The 17,115-nt window shown below is 38.0% G+C and overlaps 1 protein-coding gene across 1 annotated transcript in view; it reads right to left on the bottom strand.

Moving 5' to 3' along the window:
• Positions 1-17,115, bottom strand: part of tfpia (tissue factor pathway inhibitor a) — a 75,289-nt gene that overhangs the window by 10,090 nt on the left and 48,084 nt on the right. Inside the window, exons 3-4 of the mRNA XM_084724237.1 lie at positions 1,793-1,969; positions 201-278 (exon numbers count right to left, since the gene is read on the bottom strand). Of these exons, the coding sequence (XP_084580363.1) occupies positions 201-278; positions 1,793-1,969 (255 nt within the window). The remainder of the gene's footprint in view (positions 1-200; positions 279-1,792; positions 1,970-17,115) is intronic.

The raw sequence follows: 17,115 nt of genomic DNA, 5'->3' as shown, positions 1-17,115 counted from the left end.
TGAGAGGAAAAATTGTGTATTTTTGATTTTGGGGGTGAACTTGGGGGTGAACTGAACCTTTAAGACAAACGTCTGATGCAGTGAATAGTTATTAGGATACTTTCTTGCAAGAGTTTTAAACTTGAATGTTAATCCATAGAACACACAGAAACATAACACAATTTGGTGCAGAGTGTGGTGTAGTGTACATTCAGTCTTACCAGTTAATATGGTGGGCTGCACCTCACTGGGTCTTCTAGCAGACTGTGTGTGGACTTCTGGTGCCTTAGTGGTTTGTGCTATATTCACAAAAAAGCATAAAAATAAAAATAAAATACAATTTTAAAAAGCCACATAAGAGCAGCTGTAAAGACTTTGAGAGGTTGCTCATCCAGAACATAAATCCCACGGATCAGATTGTGAAGCAGGTTTTTACATGGACCTATATTTAGACCAGATCTCCTCAAATCCCAGTGATCAATCATAATTAATGCAAGTTTAATTTCATTAGTATCTGACTGGAAAGGGTGTTGGTCTGAAAACAGATATAATCTACTAATGAAACCAGACAGAGTCATCTATCTGAAATTGTTATCCATAAAAAAAAAGCTTCTCCAATTGATTTTCAGCACAACATAGGCTGCTGGCAGAATTGGTCACAGCTGAGCAACTTACTCTTTCTGTTCTTTGACAATTTCAATATCTAAATGACTTCTAAGTCATGCCTAAGTCTAGTATAATTGAGTGTGCTTTGGTCACTTAAAAACGATTTAAATGCTAAATCAAGGTGGGATGCGATTTCATGGTCAGCTAAAATTCATCAGAAAGTTAATTTTCTGGGGTAGAACTGTTTTGATTATGTCACCACTCTAAAATGAGTTTGCGCTTGTTGTGCCCTGCCTGGGCTTTGGCTGTCTGTGAACCCAGTATGTGCGTAAATTACACCTAGCATGCTGCTTTGAGGTGAAGGTACGGAAAGTAATTATTTCTGGTTGGCTTACAATGCCAAGGTACAATCTAGGTTCAGACATCTCCAGCTGACTTTATACACTATAACTACTTTGTTGAAATAAAAGCCTTGTAACCATATATACCCTGACTTTTCCTAAGTGTGTGTATATTTTGTTCTAACATTGTCATTTTATTAAAGTTATGAAACACAAAATAGTTCTGAGTATTTCTATTTCTACCTTGAATGGCTACAGAAGTCATGGTTTAGTTTGGTTTAGTCCAGGAAACACTTCTGGTAGTTTCACAGAATCTCCCAAACAAAACCTCAATAAAAGCTTCAACCATAAATATGACATCACAAAAATTACATTTAGATTTTTTTATTTTATTTTATGCTTTTAATGACAGGACAGCTGAAGACGTGACAGGAAATGGGGAGAGAGAGTGGGGGAATGACACGCAGCAAAGGGCCATGGGCGGAGGTCGAACCCACGGCTGCTGCAGAGGACTCACAGCCTCCGTACATGGGGTGCACGCTCTACCAACTGAACTATCGCCCCAAAATGACATTTAGTACAGACCAGTGTGAGCGGTTAGATCACTGCTATGGCCATTCTGGTAGTTATAGAATATTGTTAGTTCTGGTGTTAAAGCTGAGGTGTATTTGTGTTAGCTTGTACTGCCTTTTTTTTTTCAAAGATGCAGTCGATTTTCCACACCTCTGGAGCATTCACAGCTGCAGAACATACCCATCCAGCTTTAATTTGTGTTTCTGAATAGAACTTTACAGTGCCGCAGTCTGGACAACCTCAGTGTCAGTCAGTCTTTACTGTAAAAGTGCAGAAGTTCAACCTTGGCCTACCTGGGTTCTGACACCTCGCCTGGCACGCCGCCATGCTCCTGAAATTGTTGGCATTGCCGAAGCAGCCTCCGTAAAAGAAATGCTTGCACTGCTGACTACTGCTGTCATAGAAGTAGCGAGACACCAGCCCCCGACAGAGACCAGGAGCCTGGGCTAAATGGCACGGGTCCTTGTCATCTAGGAAAGGGAGAAGGAGAACAATTATAAGAAATTATAAGAAAAGACTACATTACAGCTCTCAGTTATTGAGTACTGAAGTCCTGCGGGCAAGTGAGAAAAATGACACACAGTTTCACATAAGTGATATTTTATAAAATAAACAAAATATTCAGGAAAAATTAGTTATATGCGGAAAAATAAATAATTTCATAATAGTCCTATATTTTGCTATTTGTCTTTATATTTCCACATTTTTATTCGCTATTTATTATTTTATTTCACTTTATACTTTTATTTTCTTACTCTGACAGATTTTTTCTCTTTTATGGCACTCCTATGACTCCATGCATCATAGCGTACTTACTTACATAACGTAAATCTATTCATGCTGCAATTTACGAGTCAATAATTATTAGGCCGGAGATATACTCACTGTTTGACCATGCATTCATGTAGACAAACAGCTATGTAGTGAAGCAAACTGTTCACACCACGTCCACTTGCCTACGCATGTTACTGCAAAACACCACTAGAGGGCACAACAGAGAACTGAGACCACAAACCACCCATAAAAACAAAAGAAAGAAGAAAAGGAGTCCTGTTTTTCCATCATCTAATGCACTCAAACCTCATTTATTTCGATGTGTTTTGATGTCGACTTCCAAACCTGAACTTATCCGTTGCTAGCTGTTGTGGCAGGCATGTTTGTCACTGTGTAGCAGCAACGATACGTTGTAAAGACGAGGGTAGTTGTGGACTTGTTCAATGAGCCTGTCCTTAAAACTTTCTGTCATTGTTGTTGCATTCTGCCCCTGCACTGCCCCTATAGGTCGTGTGTATTGCATCTTGCAGATGTATACCATTAATTTCTGAGGATTTGCACAACCGACACTCCAAATGGTTGCAGGATACGCGAGGCAGACATCACGCGTACACGAATGTGCAGTTAAAAGCAAGTATATTTCCCTAATAAGCCTTATCTACTGTATTTATTCCAAAGATTTTCTTAATATAGATATGTATATAGCAGCGGGGCTTCTAAGGCTTGTAAACCTGCCCAATCCATATCAGTTCCTGGCAGTTTTCTGTGCTGGTTGCAAATTCCCATAAACAGTTGTTAGCCTAAACTTCCACAGCAATTTATAGTGCTATTATGTACCAATGAATATCTCACTTTTCTTGCAGCAGATCTTGCAGTAAGTGTTGCGCATATGACCATACTGTACGTGTGCGATTCTTTATTATACATCTGTCCCACAATATAAACTGGCACAAGCAGAGCTACAAAATGATGCCAACCTCTGTTCATAACACACCGTCATAGTTTGTGCAACTCATCACTTTAACATTTAAAGAAATATATATAATAAAAAATTTATGAACAGAAAAAAATATTTGACCTCAGTGGTAGCCAAGGGCCTGTTTCTCTTTACACATCAATTTGCACACATTCAACTTTGGTCTGTAACAATTTTTGCTAGAGTTACTGAACATAATCTTTTATGGTTTATTGACAAAACATAACATTGATTGATTGAAGATTTATTGATTGAACATTGCTCAATGTCATTTTTCAATTTTCTTTCATTTTGTCCAGAACATAAGGCTCCAATGATTCTGAAATTGATCTTCCGTAAGAGAGTAAAATGAAAGTGAAATAGAAATGAAATAGACGTGAAATACTTCACTGCCTCTATTGAGTTTTCAGTTTTGCTTTGATACCACTTACTGATTACTAAATTTCTTTCTATGGAACAACTCGCAACAAAGCCAGCGATCAGTTTTTGTTTATCACACGTTTGAAAGGAATGTAGAGTTCGGTACAGTCAGATAAACGCGTCTTGAAAAGAAAAAGCAAGCAAGCAAGGACAGACCACGGAAGTGACAGTAATAAAGACATGGAGAGGGAAGATAGAGCTACTTGAAGCCTGTATAGAGTATGAGGTCCAATAAATGAACTGAGGCCATTGTCTTCTTGTCTCCTCAGCAGCACAGTGACATTTCCACTCCATCTTTCTCTTCAAGCTGAAAAATCAACACTTTCCCAGCAAGAACATCCTTATGTTCCCTTGTCCCATGTGAACCACATCACCTCCCCTACCATGTCTCCCTTCCCTGCTTTTCTTTTCTGTCGCAACTCTTCTACCTCTCTCCTAGCTCTCAGTTTCAGTTCTTAGCACTCGTTGCATATATTATCTCCCTCGGGTCTCAGAGTGTTGGGATCAGGGTGCTGCAGCTCTAAGCTACGGCTTGATGCTAATCTAAATTCTGCATCTTTCATTGCGTAAGGTTGATGTAAGGTTGTTGAAATAGAACATTTTTGTTTCCTGTTTGTCTGTCTGTCCTTGACGGCAACTCTTCATATTTTGTCAATCCAATCTTGATGCTTTTGAAAGGGAAATTTGGAAAGTTAGGGATTATTCGAACTTCAGATCTGTCATACAAACTGCATTCAGACTCTCTTTAATCTGAAATCTGTAACTCTAAAATACTATCACCTTCTGTGGCGTGGAGCACTCAGCAGAAAAGACAGCAGAGCTGTTGAGGGGTGTTGTCAGGAACCCTGCTGTTTATTTGAATAAGCCTTCATGAAACGACAGAAAGATATTTACAAGCTGGTGACAGGCTCATGCTTGATTTGAGTCTGTAACACAATCACAGCCATGGGGCGAAATGCATCCCTTGCAGTTGACTGGCTCGGTTTGTGACAGATTTTACAGGCATCGTCAGCCAAGACAGGTGCAGCCTGACAACCAGTGACTAGCTAATAAACATCTCTGAAAAGCAGAGTAGAGAGAGCGTGCATCCATTCAAGTGCACTGGGTTGTGCACTTGAATGGATACCCAACTACATATGACATATAATGCAGGTACCCCTGTAGTGTAATTTCTGGACTTGGTCCTCTAGTCTTATGTTTTGATGTGCTGTTGAAGTCAAGTGACGTAGTACAAAGAGTGAGAAATTCCACGTATGGAGGAGGTGGCGTGAATGGATGGGTGAAACAAACACACTTTCATCCCAGAGATTGGGGTTCATGTCCTGCGTGAAACCAAAAGTCAGTTCACATACATTACGCTAATATATGAATTTATTCTCTCATTCTTATTTTGACTAATTTACATAATTTACCATCACTGTTGACTTAGTAAGCTATTACTAAAGTTCTATAACTTTTTACATAACTTTCTACATATCTTACATATGTTATGCATGTGAACTTTCATATGTCAACCTACCTCCACAAGTAGTTTAAGATCAATCTCATTTTCAGATCTATTAATACACCTAAGAATCAGTGATACCGCACACAAGTCAGAAACACATCCTCTGATTGAACAGACTTACGCCAAGGCATCTTGGGATTGTTAACGTGTGGCTAACAACATGCTAAGAACGACAATGACGACTGTTTTCAAAAAATGATAAATGATGAATATATGACAGTTGGGGTCGAATTTATCATTGTTGGTTTCAAGTCTGGATTACAAAGCTTCTTAAAGAGACATGATCATAAAGAAGCTGACAATATGAAGGTGTAGTGCTAGCGTTAGCTTCAGCTTAACGTTAGCCTTCCCTGCTCAGCATACGTCAGGGCTAGCCCCATCACTTTCCCAGCAGTTGGGAAATAACAGGCAAGTTTTTCTTGGTCTTGGGAAGCTAAAGCACTTATTAAGTGACATACTGTAACATCTACGGTACATTCACTGCTAGACTGACAGCTTTCTGCCACTTGCCATCCTTCACTTGCGTGCCACACACAGTGACATACTGTCCTAAAAGAGTTCTGTTATGCTTATGACAGCAGGCTTCGATGACATCCAATAAAATGTAATTATTAAGGCAGTCGCAGTAAACTGCCGCCCAGCGAGAATATGTTGCTGTGTCACCACGGTAAGGAAAATCCATACCATCATAACCTTATTTGTTCCCTAAACATAACCAAATAGTTTTTGTGCCTACAGTTAGAAAGTCTACCTGGACATTGCATTTTTACTGTATTGACCATGAAGCCCTGCATGTGCAAAACTGGCACTAGAAGGATATCTAAGATTCCTATTTTCAAGTGTAGGGCAACTGATCGAGCTGCTGTATTTGAAGAGATGGGAGTGAGAGCACCTTTTTTCCATCACACAGCTGCATAATGATTTATTTATCAAAAAATGTTACTTTTAACTTCAGTTACTTTAAATGTCTGCAACTTGGAAAGTTTGATAAAGTAATACTTGAGGGTAACAAGTTTTTTTTCCATGACTACAATGAAGCATCCTCACATCAGACGAAACGATGATGAGGCATTTTATTCTAGAAATGTGTAGTCCAAAGATTGTTGAGGCAGTGAAATAAATAAGTAAGCCTCTTAAATCTCACTGACCTTCCAGTGGATTAGTCATTTCAAACTCATGCTGTGAACTCTGACTTTGATCACACCGACAAAACTTGAATTTAAATTCTAGTGGAGATCCCAAAGTTTCCAAAACTACAAAATATACCAGGCTGTAGGCTATTTTGGGAAATTGTGTCTAAAATGATCCACAGTGTGTAATATTTTCATTTCATGGACAGGTGCAGCCATAAAAACATGAAGTGAAACACCTTTAAAGATAAAGGTGAAACAAGGATTTTTTTTTTAAACTCTGTTTTTTATTATTTTCTTTTAAACAAAAACAGGACAGACAGGGTCATCACAGGTGTAAAAAAATGCTTAACATATAGAATGAGGGTTGAATGAATCTGGGTTACATTCATTGTCTCATATCAAAATCTATAAGTCTTTTATGTCTGTGAGTGTCATTTGAGGTCCAAGACGTTTTTATGATCCTTGGCTCCATTTAATGCTAGTCCTCAGTGTTTCCTACAAGAAAAGATGTCTCCCAGTCTTTCTTAACTTAAAGGTCCACTCTGTTTGTGCAAAGGAAAAGTACATTACATTATTTCTCTAGAAACAAGGATTTTAAGGAGTTAAAATATATATAATGTCCCACTACATTGCTCTGTATTGTTTAGTGCAACAAATGGCCATCTAATGCTATAATGTCTGTCCATACTAAACCTCTGTCTGTCCTTTTAGGTGTAAAAAAGAAAAAAAGAAAAAAAAAAGGGAAAACAAAGCATATCGGCTCAGTAAACCTGAGTAAACAGCTAACTGTAGCCCACAGGCTAATTTAAGAAAGAAACCAATGTCATAGAATAGTGTTTTGGGAAATACATTAGCTCTCTTGTCAAGACTTTGATGAGAAGCTAGCAGGTGGACTTTCTTTGGACAGACCAAGGCTTGCAGTTTCCCCGTGTTTCCAGTCTGTGTGCTAAGCTAAGCTAACCAGCTGCTAGCTGTAGCCTTATGGACCGATGTGAAAGTGGTATCAATCTTATTGTGTAACTCTTGACAAGAAAGTGAAAAGCATATTTCCCAAAGTTTCTATATATAGAAATATATATATATTCCAAGTGTTTTATCTAGAACCCACCCCAGGCTGCTACCATGAACCTTTCATATTTCATCTAGAACTCACCCAGAGGGCTCTACTATGAACCTTTTTATACTCCAAGGCTTTTGTCTAGAACCAGGGGGTTCCTCCAAGAACTCCTCCATTTTCCAAGGGTTTTATCAAGAACCCACCCAGGGGGTGCTACCGAGAACTACTTTATGGTACAAAGAACCCTTAAGAAAACTCCTTCCAAAAAGGGTTATTTGGATGAAAAGGGTTCTAAATTGAACCCATAATCTTACAACGACCCATTCTTCAAAACAGGGTCTTCAGAGGCAAACAGTTTGGGGTAGAACATCGGGGTTCTACCCCTTGGTAGAACCCTTTTGGAAACCTTATTCTTAAGGGTGTAGTTTCTATAAACTATGTAGCTGAAATGGTTTTACAACAAGACAGTGCCAATTACTAGACAGTGTGATTTACTGAAGCTGAAGCAAATACCTGTCTGTCCCAACAGATGAGGACGCCTTCCACCTGCTAAACACGCCCAGTTTGGTTTATATGTTAAGTATCTTAATAACAGCACTCCACTGAAGGGTTGCCATGATTAAGAGGCTATCATTGTAACATCTAAATACATTTTATGAGGTGACTTTGACTTAAAAGCATGGGCAAAGAGATGTGTCAAAGGGTAGTCTAGCACGCTCTCGAGAGCAATGCAGTGATGAATAATTCAGAGACACAATTCTCTATCAAAGCTGTGAAGGTGGAAGAGGTGATTTGTGTTTTGAGGAGAATTATCGGTCAGCTTTTTCTTTTTCTTTTTTTTTTTTTTCTTCAAGCGCTGGGTGTGAATTATACGGTCCGTTGTTCCAGAGAGTTTTGGCTGCTCTCCAAAGAGAACCTCAATATTTCAGCAAAACAGACTTCAACATTTAAGAGCAATTCAGATGATTGTGAGGTGCAGCCTGGTTCGTGCGTGAAGAAACAGATATTTTCATCTTTTTTCACTAATATTCAAGCTCCTTTGAGAAAGATGAGATTGTGCGACAATGTAGAATGAATCTATTGAACACTTACAATGTTTACAGCATATTTGTATCACCCCATCCCTCCCTTATCTCCTCACTTGAATTGATTTCTCACTGCTTATTTCTTTCCTTCAGTTTTCAACCATACATTTTGAAAGGTTATCATTGTTCTGCCTCTAAAAGTGCTGACACTATCTTGGCCTGACCCCTTGTGGAAAAAAAGGTGACTGATCTCAAATAGAACTGGACTTCAAGTAAAATACATGAACTTGAGCATAGAAGTTCCAGTTGCCACTGGGAGTCCAGACACCATGGGATTATGGGGCCAGGCTTTCCCTGGATAACCTTAGTGACCTCCCTGTTCCATCTTGTCCACTCCCCTCCATTTTCTGCTGTATAATTATTTTATAATGAATGTTTGTGTGTGTGTGTGTGTGTGTGTGTGTGTGTCGTTCATTCATGAGAATTGGGACAAATAATGTCCTACCAAAAAAAAAAAATCATTCTTTAAGGATTTATCTATTTGAAACATGCAATCATCAAAAGATTTTATTTACCTTTTTTTTTACATTAAAAATGTGCTATTATAATCATCTTTGTTTACAATTTTTTACATCCCAAATTTCTGTCGACAAGACATAATTCAATCAGGTATAAGAAGGTTAGCTATACTTTCAGGACCCTTTGTCTCACTTCCTGGTTTGAAAAACGCAGGAATACTGTTCAAGCACAGATAAGCTTCTGATTTTTCAGCAAATTCATTAAATGATACTGCTATCAACCACAACATGTCAACTCTGTAGCCTTTCTAAATCAAAGCTAAATAAGAATTGTGGTTTGAAAATGTGTATTTTGATTAGCATTAAGAGAATTCTTTAAAAAATATAATGGCAACTCACTATGACTATGCTGTGAAATGAAAAAAATGTAACATTTTGTCAACTCCATCCAACATCAACTATGTCAGATTTTCCACCTTCCATTACTTAACAGCTATATTTAATATAATTTAACCACCAGGAGGTTGGCCTGTTACAAGGTTTGATAGCCAAGAGTTTGATCTTTTAAATATATTTTCTTATGCTACCGCAATAAGAAAAAAATCCATCATCATGTGACTTGTGTGGATTACATAATATAGTTACTTCAAACCAAAGTATGACCCATTTTTCAATGTAACCAAGTAGTTTTGGTGGCCAAGCCTAATCAAAATATGTCCATTTTAGGATGTTAACCACATGTTAAGAAGACTCTTTGGGAGCATCTTATATGGATACCTTGTGCATCAGTATGAGATGATGAGGGATGTGACAAATATGTCAGTATTTTACATCTAGGACAAGAACAGGTTGGGAAATCGATGCAAATCTGCATATACTTAATTACATAATGCATCATTTACAAATTGAGACATAAAAGTTCAGAAAACTTTGATACAACAACAATAATAATAATATATTAATATTACTATTATTATTTTACCCTTTTCACCTGCAGTGTCCTGCCTTTTATAAATCTTACTGTTTCAGCTCTATGAAGTCAGCTCACATTTTTCCAGTCCACTTTTTTCCTACAACAATATACCCAGTTCTGCCACCTCCAGCAACATCGTATTGTTTTTGCTGCTGGCTTTTCTGCCCCTTTTCCCTTTGCTTACTTTGTTTTTTAACAACGTCTGTGCTCACAGACCGAGCGGACGCCCTGAGCCGAGGACAAAAAAGTGCGACTGTCACAGAGAAACGCTGTGTTTGTGTCTCGGACCTCTTCAAGCGGAGCTTTAAAAGGGACATCAGACCAAAGGAAGAAGTTTGGGACACAATGGTTATGACTCATCGGGGTTTCAGTAAAAACATCAGGGCCGGGGAGAAAAAGCATTTGCCCGCTCAGACATAAAAGTAAAAAGTACCCCAGACTGAAAGCCAGAATGTTCCTCACATTTCGTTTGTGACCTTTGCAAGAACATTCTTGTTAAGCTGTCTGTGACTGTGTCTGCATGTGTGAGAAATGTAGGTCGCTCAGTCTTGAGAACTGGGGCAGAACTGTACTTTGAGGGGATTTTTGATTTTTACTATTAAATTACACTTGGAAAATATATTTAAAAGATCAAACTCTTGGATATGAAAACTTGTAATGGCCCAACCTTGTAGTCTATAGAGTTTATAAAATATTACTTTTTTCATTTCACAGCAAATTCACAGTGACTGGCCATTTTATTTTTTAAAGTCGTGCAAAATTTTCTAAATGCTGATTAAAATACATGTAATTCTTATTTAACTTTGATTAAGAATGGCTACAGCATTGACATGTTATGGTTGAGACACATCAGATAGCAGTTTAATTTAATAAATTTGGTGAAAATTTGAAAGTTTACCATCACTTGAGCAGTATTCCTGCCTTTTTTAAACCAGGAAGTGAGACAGGGGTCCTTAATCCTGTTTTTGTAAAAATCTGACAGAGTTAACAGAAATCTAGGAACTTTAAAAGGCCAACATTTTCATTTAAAAAAAGAAAGAAAACAAAGATTATTATAATAGCATATTTTTATACCATCTTGTTAGTTTTAGATTTTGAAGGTTTTTAACATATGTTTAAATTGTTTGAAGTTGTGAATTCTTGTCTGGGTGTTTTCTGGCACAGAGCAAGTTGAGAAATTTAGAAAACTAAAGCAAACCAAAATATTTCATAAATTCCATATACTTCATAAGAATAAATTTTCACCAAAGAGTTGGAATTGTGTTGGTACTAACCATATTTAAAGGCTTTTTTGGTGAGACATGATTTGTCCTACTTCTCAAGAATGACTGATAAGTGTAATAATTTCATTTTGAATGTGTCAGCTCACAGTTTTTGTAGTGTGTGCTATTTGTGGGAATGAAAATATCACTGACTTGATGATAACAGCCGTGCTGAAGAAAACGTTAGCCCTCGAGATCTGCTTTCTGTAAGTTACAAATGAGATGACATTTTCAAATGTCTGCAGCTGTTAAATCAAACCCCTCTTGGAAAAATCTAGTTTCACTTTCTTATTAGTGCGACGACACTGAAACACAGAACTGAACACATACATTCACTGTATTCAAAGAAACACTCAACATCATACCGTAGGGGCAAAAAAACAAACAGGAAAACACTTAATAATGGGTGGTATTGATCAGTGAAAATGAAAAGACTGGTGTTAATTTAGTTTGATTTTAATTTAATTTACAAATGCATCAGACTTAATGAGACAAGATCATTAATTGTTACTGCAGTGGAGCTCAGGGCTAACTCATTTTCTCACTAATGGCTTCATTTGTTTACAGCCATCTCACTCCTGTCTTGTTAAATACAGCTGAGTTCCAATTCAATATTTAGATTGTATATATTAAATACATCAGTCTAATCTTTTTTAGTATACTGTGTTTTCAATTAGTATCCTGGAAATGAACTTTATAAATGACACAATGTAATGATAAAACATGCAACTCTCGAAAGACATTATTAATTAAATTTTACAAAAAGAAAGCAAATATCTTTGTGAAGACTTTTTAAAATTATTATTATTTCCCAAGATCCCTCTGTAGCTGTGTCACTTGTGGATGTATTTAGTGGGCAGGTATGGGAGCAAGTCATCTTTTTGCAAATCACGAGTAAGTCTTAAGTCTTTGCACTCAGGTCCCAAGTCAAGACAGGCAAGTCACAAGTCAGTTTTCAAGTCAAGCCTAGTCAAGTCCTGAGTCCTAAACTTTCAGTTTCAAGTCTTCCAGTAAGTCTTCAGAGATTCCTTGACTCACCGTTCCTTGTGCAACTTCAAATGTCAAACTAAACTGGAAGTTGTTATGTCTCTGTCTGTAATTTTCCACAATTCATTTTTTGTTGACCATCGCTTTTTTGTACGCGAACAAAATTATCTTTGGTACAAGTGTCACGATTTTCCTTGATTTGAAAAGATCAACAGATCATTCTGTTTCCGTGGTTTCTGTTTCTGCCCTGACAATTTACATTTTCTAATTCTTCATTAAAAAGATCTATATGGTATCAAGTGTGATATGATGGTTCGTATAAACTACGCTGTGTGTACAAAGTATTGTGTTTCTTTTCTTCAGACACCCAACAGATGCTGCAAATAGTAAGAGAAAAAAGGGGTTCTGTTTTTGATTTCGATTCAGTTGTGCTTGTATCAATCAATTTTCGATCTAATAGTTCAGTAATTTAACTTTGATGTTTTATGGTTCTCTCTTGCATCTTGGTTGGATGCTGTCAGATTGGTTCAAACAAAGTAGATCTGGGAAACTGACTGGCTGAGAATGAATAGAGTTAATGTGCAGGAAACGAAGGGAAATTAAGAGTATTGATGGGAAATAAACTGATTTGTGGATTCACAGTTTTTAAATTATATACAATTTAATATTTGGGTCTGGGAGAAAGTATCAAGTGCTTTCAGGTCAAAAGGCTCCAGTCCAAGTGAAGTCATACGCTTTTTTGATTTTATCAAGTTTAATGACATCAAACTTGAATCCAAGTTATGTGAGTTTTTTGGGACAGTTGCTTATGGGGCACATATAATAAACAAACAAACAAACAAAAAAAAAAAACCTCTGCAGACTTCCTGAGGCTCTTGCATTTTGGACTGATAGAACATGCTTAGTAGTTTCCTTCTTGAGCCGATACACAACTTCCTCTGACCCAGCCGGCTGACTACCTGTTGGCTCCCTGCACACACAATAATAATAAATAAATGAATAGCTAAAAAAAATCAAGTAGCTCTTCTAGACTTTTCAGATGTTACTGAACCAAATGGATCAAATTCTGATAATAGAAAGAGTCGGTGTGGGGTGTGTGTGACACTTTTACAGTGTGAACACACTACAGCACGCAGTAAAAACCTGCATAGAATCAGGACAGAACTGGGTTTATTTTTTCCCTTCTAATCATGACTTTGGCCTCTAAACCAAAGTCACCACCCAAAACAGGACAAATGGTTACGCACATGGAGGTGTGGTCCAGTGTAGATAAAAGCAACCACAACTTGGTATTATGCAACAAGCCAATAAAACAGCCCTGAAACTACCCTTTAAATGTCATGGTACAAATGTGTAAGTTTTATAGTTCACTAAGAGCTTACACACACTCATGAGTAAGACCATACACACACAGCACCTTCACAGTTCTGTCCAAGCTGTTTTATTTAGAGGAACATATTCTTCCCCTGGTCTGCAGTGCTGTTTATCCATCAAGATCATTTCAGTGTGAGTTGTTGTATATTTGAGTTCTCTCAAATATAATGGAACTAAATGACACTCGCTTATGGTGCTGAAAGTGCCAAAAAAATACATTTGAAAACTCTAACCCACAGACTTTGCTTCTGAACTTCTCAGAAATACAGATAAATAGTAGTACAGGTAAGAGGAAAAACATGTACTTCTGGGGTGAACTGTCCCTTTAAGTGCACCTTTGGAGATCAGCCGGAGCTGGGAACCCCACAACTCCAGATTGGTCTTTACAGTGTAGATTTGTTTGTGTGGAAACTCATGAGGGGACATGAAATGGAGGCATCTACTGCACGCGGTGATGCCTGCAGGATGCAAATTCATTCATGACCCTCGTGTCTGACTGCATAATGTATCACAAGGCGTGCAATAAGAAGGTGAAGGTTATGCTTTGCCAGCGGGAGAAAGCACTTTGTCACACCACAGAATAACGCACCATCTAAATACCCTTGATAGATGTGTTATTGCTGTGCATGAGAGGGCATATTTCATTTTGATCAAACAGGCATGAGCATTAAAGATGTATTGTTTCTCCTGCCATAGGTGACAGATACAGTTACATACTGTATGCAGTTGTTACGCTGGCGACAAAAGTATTTCTCTGCCATTCTCCCATTTCCTTTTGTGGACATGCAGCGTTTTTCACATCTCGGAACTGTTCCACTCACCTGGAGTGCTTTTTAAACCAACAGGCGCGGAACAACTCCCGTTACAGTGGATAAACTCAACTCCCAGGGGTGAGAGGTGTAATTGATGCAGCTTTGATTGCTTGTCAAGAGCAACAGTGTTATTATATATCACTGGCATCCCACTTAACAACAGGTAAGCGCAGTGCTGTGAGCGACACATAGCAGATAGCACCAGGCTCTTACCAACAATTGATTAAGAAAGACTGCAGCAGAGATCAGCGGATGTCTTCTGTCAGCGCGGCTCTCAGACCGTCTCTTTGTCATGTTCACACACATTAACAGTGACCTTTGACCCCCTACTTTTAGTAAGCTTCAGCTGCTTTTGTGTTGCTATAAAACATCAGATCTCGAGGTTGTGTGATCCAGGGGGTAGCTTTTGTGTGTGTGTGTATACATTTACTGCGCAACACTAAAGAAAAACCTTCAACAGCTGCTACATAACATGCTTGAACTTAGATGTGGCATTCAGCTGGATTCTGCATGAAGGAGCAGAGAACTGTAACAATGTTGATGGCCGAGTACATTTTTCCTTTTGATAAAAAAAAGAACTTTTATGCATGTTCATATATCTGCCTCTTTTACAAGCTACTGGTGCAAAATAGCTGATGCATAAAAGTCTTTGATTGTGAGTAAAACACAGCAGCGCTTTGTGGCTCTGCTCACACAGGACTAGTATTACCAGATGACAGGGTTGCAAAGTTTGAGTATTTTCCTTAACCGATAGTTGAACATGTTTACAATTAATAATTGATGAATAATTAAGCTGTACTATGAAGCTCAACACAGCCAGTTTTTCTTTGCATGAGCTGGCTCAACAAAACCTAAAACCCCAGTCAGAGATAACGGCTGTCATGATGATGGTTAACAACGTTTTTTGTTGACCCAGGCATTCTTCTTCAGGTTGTGGGGCATTTGGTTTATTTCTGCACAAAGTGGACCAATTGCATGATGCCTACTTCATTCAAAATGAACAAGTCCTTGTAACGGAGAGCTGGGGAGAATATTTAAAAAAATCACTAATCTACTTACAGTATGTGCTTTTAACGCCTGCTGTTTATTTCTAACATGACGACTGCACATTAAAGAGACTGTTCACCCAAAAATGAAATTTCAGTCATTATCTACTCACCCATATGCCGACTAAAGGCTGGGTTTAGTTTTTTGTCCACAAAACACTGCTGGAGTTAAACAGGAAAACAGCTTTGCAGGATCAAAAATTTTGAGTGAATGGTGACCAAATTTCAAATGTAAAAAAGAAAACATAAAAACAACACGAAATGCCTCCATACTGCTCATGTATACACTCATGTGTATTCCAAGTTTGTTCAGTTTGAGAACTGGTCACCATTCACTTAAAGTGTTTGGATTAAGCAGTGCTCCAGCAGTATTTTGTGGACTAAAAAACTAAACCTGACTGTCAATCGCCATGAGGGCGAGTAGATAATGACTGAATTTTCATTTTTAGGTGAACTATCCCTTTAAACAATTAAACTTGATCCAGCAGATTTAAACATGATACTGCCTATAGAAATTACTTTAGTTTTTGGCCAACTAAACATTACTGATTGAATATTATTTGTAATAAATAGGACAGACTAATCAATTTTCTCATCGGTGTTCTGAGCTTCAATATCAGCAGTAAAAACAGACTTGGCAGCAGATTCAAAGAGTCTACAGCTGCTTCACCATTCTGTCAGTGTGTGGACGACCTGCGGTGTAAAATTAAAAAAGAACATCGTCAGAAAAAGAATAAATTAAAGAGCAGTGCTTTTTACAGCCAATTTAATCCAAAACTCTGAACATAATCTGCTCCAGACCAGTGTATGAGTTCAGCATAAGTTACCACGGTGTTCTAGCCAGGCAGGAAGAGAGCCACCTTCATGACATTAAAACTGTGAGTTTAGATTCAGAATAACTCACTGCTCCTGTCTGGCCGTCCTTCAACAAATGACAAACAAAACACTGTCAAATGTGGCATAATTACTGTCATTTCTAGACCAATAGTAAGTACATTTTTCAGTTAAATTCTTAAAAGCAATTAATTTATTAATGATTTATCAGTAACATTGCTTCCAGGGGACCTCGTGTGATTTAGAAATTGTATTTGCACATCTGTATTTAATGCAGCGCATTTGCATGTCTGTATTTTACTCAAATTTACCCCCTGGATAAAATACCAAGGCTCTGTGTAACATCAATGTTGCAGAAGCAGATCTTGTGTTCTTCAGCAGCCACATTATTAATGTAGTTAACAGTTGTTTAGCCCACTTTCTGCTGTCATCATCACTCCTTGTAAATGTCAATGTAACCAATCTCTCAGCACAGCTGTTGACTGCTGTTCAACAGGTTATGAACTACAGTTAAATTTGTTGTTCAGTTGGCCAGCATACAGAAAACAGATGTGAAAATAACATTAAAAGCCCAAATCTCAGACATGCCAATTGGCATATGACAGATCACAGACACAATTATTAGTCATTGTTAGAGGTCTCCATGTAATAGAGGGTATGTACTGACGTCAGTTTCCCACCAGAACATGACTCCTCACCCTCACCAGTTGATTCCACCCAGCACAGCACGTCTGCACCACGGTTCTGATCCGTCCTCCACACTGCTGCAAGCCCAGCCAGCAGCGTTTCAGAGGCATTAGTAGTGGAGTGTTTTGCCCACCTGATTATGTTTACGTGCTAAGGTTTTGTTGATTAGGTCCTCTTTCCTTGCTCTTTGTGCTTCTACCATGGATAAGCAGGCTATGTGGTTACACAGTT

This window comes from Lutjanus erythropterus, chromosome 8, assembly GCF_056507025.1.
Source record: "Lutjanus erythropterus isolate fLutEry1 chromosome 8, fLutEry1.hap2, whole genome shotgun sequence".
In the NCBI taxonomy this organism is placed as follows: Eukaryota; Metazoa; Chordata; class Actinopteri; order Lutjaniformes; family Lutjanidae; genus Lutjanus; species Lutjanus erythropterus.
The sequence above is the reverse complement of the archived record's forward strand: the minus strand, read 5'-3'. Positions and strand labels throughout refer to the sequence as shown.